Raw genomic sequence first — 3,052 nt, 5'->3', positions numbered from 1 at the left:
TTTTGCTGTTTTCTTCTTTTCTAACAAGACACAGACCTTGTCTTTAATTAAAGAGCAAGTTCCAAGGGCACTATCCGCTACTGAAATTGGGAAGCATTGGACAAGAGAAGATCATGGTGAAACCTGCTGTGTAGGGTTCAAGGGGAGACAAAGGGAGGAAAAGAGATTTCATGGGTAAACTGGGGTGGGGGGAGTTGCATTCCTCAAATGTCCTTTTTAAATCTGTCTTTTTTCTCCTTCCCACACCTCTGCATTTCTTACTTGACTTTCTTTAACTGACAAAACTACTATAAACATCCTAAAAAAAAAAAAAAGATTTGCTTTCCCCAATTCATTTTTGTCCCTCAAGCCGCACTATTTTTTTCTTAAGGTAGTTACTCTCCCGTCAGACCCTTCTGTCCCAAACTCCCTGTCTCCAGGGTGGTTTCTTCTTCCTGGCCGCTCTGATCTTTGGCTTTGGGTTTTGTTGTGTGGCTGCTGCCACTCGCCCCTCATCCCTCCTCTCCCAGCTCACCCTCTTCTCCCGTCCTCAGGGTCTTCTTCACTCCTCTCTCCCTCTCCTCTCTCCCCCATCCCATCCTGGAGGCTGTGCGCTGGAGGAGGCAGCTCTGGCTTCTCCCTTCTTGAGCCCTGAGGTTTCTTTGCCCAGGTTGGGGAGGGGGACGAGGAGGGATAGACCGGTCTGGGCTCCCGGGAAGAGTAATTGTTGGCACCTCGAAGCCAGAAACCTGACGTCACCTTGCCCCGCCTGTCAATCTCCCGCGGGCGCACTGCTCGTAGCCGCCTTTTCTGCCACTGACTGTGCCTCTCACTCGCCGCCGCTCCAGCACAGCGACAAGGAGTCCCGCGCTCATCTTCCTCGCCCGCTCGGGCCGCCTCCTGCGGGCAGCCGCTCGGTTAGCCCAGGGAGCCCAGCCGGGCGTCCCGCCAAGGCGCGCATGACCAGCGACTTCCTGAAGCCGTGACTCCCCAGGTGAGCTTTGGGGCTTCCCGGGAGAACTTTGAGGGTTCGGGAAGGGGAAAAGGAAAAGGACAGCTCGGTAGTGGGTTCTTCCCGAAGCCAGAGAAAGAAGGGAAGCTCCACCACCCCTTGCTCTGCCCCTCGCTGATGTTTATTCCAGGGGTCTCTGTGCTCCAGGTCTCTCTGAACCTAGAGCTTGCAAACTTCGCTTTCAGCACCGCGGACAGCGACACGCTTCAGAACTAGGGGAAAATGCCTTGACCATGCTTGCAACAGCCTGGGTGGGACAATTCCAAACTGATAGTTCTAGTTCCATGTATTTGGGTGCGTGTGCAAATGCAAGCCCACTTATGGGGTTGACCTGTGTGCATGACCTGTGTGTATATCTCTGCAAAAACTCAAGACAATTCAGGCAACCCGATGCATTTCACTCTCTCACACAACAGGTGTTTATTTTGGATTAGCATTTAACTTCTACTTCACCACTCTGCTCCAGGGTCCCGGGGTGGGATAGGCAATTTGAGTGGGACAATGCTAGCGAGGCACCTGGCAGTCGGACCAGCCCACCTGACACCTGCTCCCTTTCTCTAAGCAGGGTGCTGCATCTGGCCGCGATGAACGCGAGCGCCGCCTCGCTCAACGAGTCTCAGGTGGTGGCAGTGGCGGCCGAAGGAGCAGCGGCGGCGGCCACAGCAGCAGCGGCTCCGGACACCGGCGAATGGGGGCCTCCTGCTGCGGCGGCGGCGCTGGGAGGCGGAAGCGGAGCTAACGGGTCTCTGGAGCTGTCCTCGCAGCTGCCGGCAGGGCCACCCGGATTGCTGCTTTCAGCAGTGAATCCATGGGACGTGCTGCTTTGCGTGTCGGGGACGGTGATCGCAGGCGAAAATGCGTTGGTAGTGGCGCTCATTGCGTCCACCCCAGCCCTGCGCACGCCCATGTTCGTGCTGGTAGGTAGTTTGGCCACCGCCGACCTGCTGGCAGGCTGTGGTCTCATCCTGCACTTCGTGTTCCAGTACGTGGTGCCCTCGGAGACTGTGAGCCTGCTCACCGTGGGCTTCCTTGTGGCCTCCTTCGCCGCCTCGGTCAGCAGTCTGCTAGCTATCACAGTGGACCGTTACCTGTCCCTCTACAACGCACTCACCTATTACTCGCGCCGGACACTGTTGGGCGTGCACCTCTTGCTTGCTGCTACCTGGACAGTGTCCCTAGGCCTCGGCTTACTGCCGGTGCTCGGCTGGAACTGCTTGGGCGAGCGGGCCTCCTGCAGCGTGGTGCGCCCGCTGACACGCAGCCACGTGGCACTGCTCTCAGCTGCCTTTTTTACGGTCTTTGGCATCATGCTGCACCTGTACGTGCGTATCTGCCAAGTGGTCTGGCGCCACGCTCACCAGATAGCGCTGCAGCAGCACTGCCTGGCGCCTCCCCACCTCGCCGCCACCAGAAAGGGCGTGGGGACGCTGGCCGTAGTGCTTGGCACTTTCGGCGCCAGCTGGCTGCCCTTCGCCATCTATTGTGTGGTGGGTAGCCAAGAGGACCCAGCCATCTACACCTACGCCACCCTGCTGCCGGCCACCTACAACTCCATGATCAATCCCATCATCTATGCCTTCCGCAACCAGGAGATCCAGCGCGCCTTGTGGCTCCTGTTCTGTGGCTGTTTCCAATCCAAAGTGCCCTTCCGCTCCAGGTCCCCCAGTGAGGTCTGAAGGGCTCCCTTCGCATCCTTTCACCAACACCACACCCCCAACAAGCCAGCCTTTGGTGAGCTTCCTGGTGCCTGCTGATGAACTCGGAGACTCCAATAGTGTGAATCTGATTTGGGAAAAGAAAGGGACAAGACATAAATGCAACAAACTCACAAGGACAAAGAGGCTTGTTGGCACTTTACATATACAGTGTATACATGTGTACATATATATACAAATATTTGTATCTTCTGGAGATGTTCAGGATGTGAGCTTCCTGTTCTGTGAAAAACTACCAAAAGATGTGGTTGTATACTCGAAATGTACATCACATTTGTCAAGTGAAGACATTCCAATACTGCTTAATAATAGCACTTTATTTTCAGCTGCTGAACTGCCAAAACAG

The 3,052-nt window shown here is 55.7% G+C and overlaps 1 protein-coding gene across 1 annotated transcript; it reads left to right on the top strand.

Annotated features, from left to right (window-relative positions):
• Window positions 1-1,575: 1,575 nt before the first annotated feature.
• On the top strand, window positions 1,576-2,667 carry Gpr6 (G protein-coupled receptor 6). The gene has a single exon (XM_026389669.2). It carries the CDS (start codon window positions 1,576-1,578, stop codon window positions 2,665-2,667), a length of 1,092 nt encoding a protein of 363 aa, XP_026245454.1.
• Window positions 2,668-3,052: the final 385 nt, after the last annotated feature.

This window comes from Urocitellus parryii, chromosome 8 (genome assembly GCF_045843805.1).
Source record: "Urocitellus parryii isolate mUroPar1 chromosome 8, mUroPar1.hap1, whole genome shotgun sequence".
In the NCBI taxonomy this organism is placed as follows: domain Eukaryota; kingdom Metazoa; phylum Chordata; class Mammalia; order Rodentia; family Sciuridae; genus Urocitellus; species Urocitellus parryii.
Note: the sequence above shows the minus strand (reverse complement) of the source record. Positions and strands in the feature narration are given on the sequence as shown.

Bases quoted from the DNA above. Each gene is read 5' to 3' on its own strand.
- Gpr6 (XM_026389669.2), top strand. From the start codon at position 1,576: ATGAACGCGAGCGCCGCCTCGCTCAACGAGTCTCAGGTGGTGGCAGTG.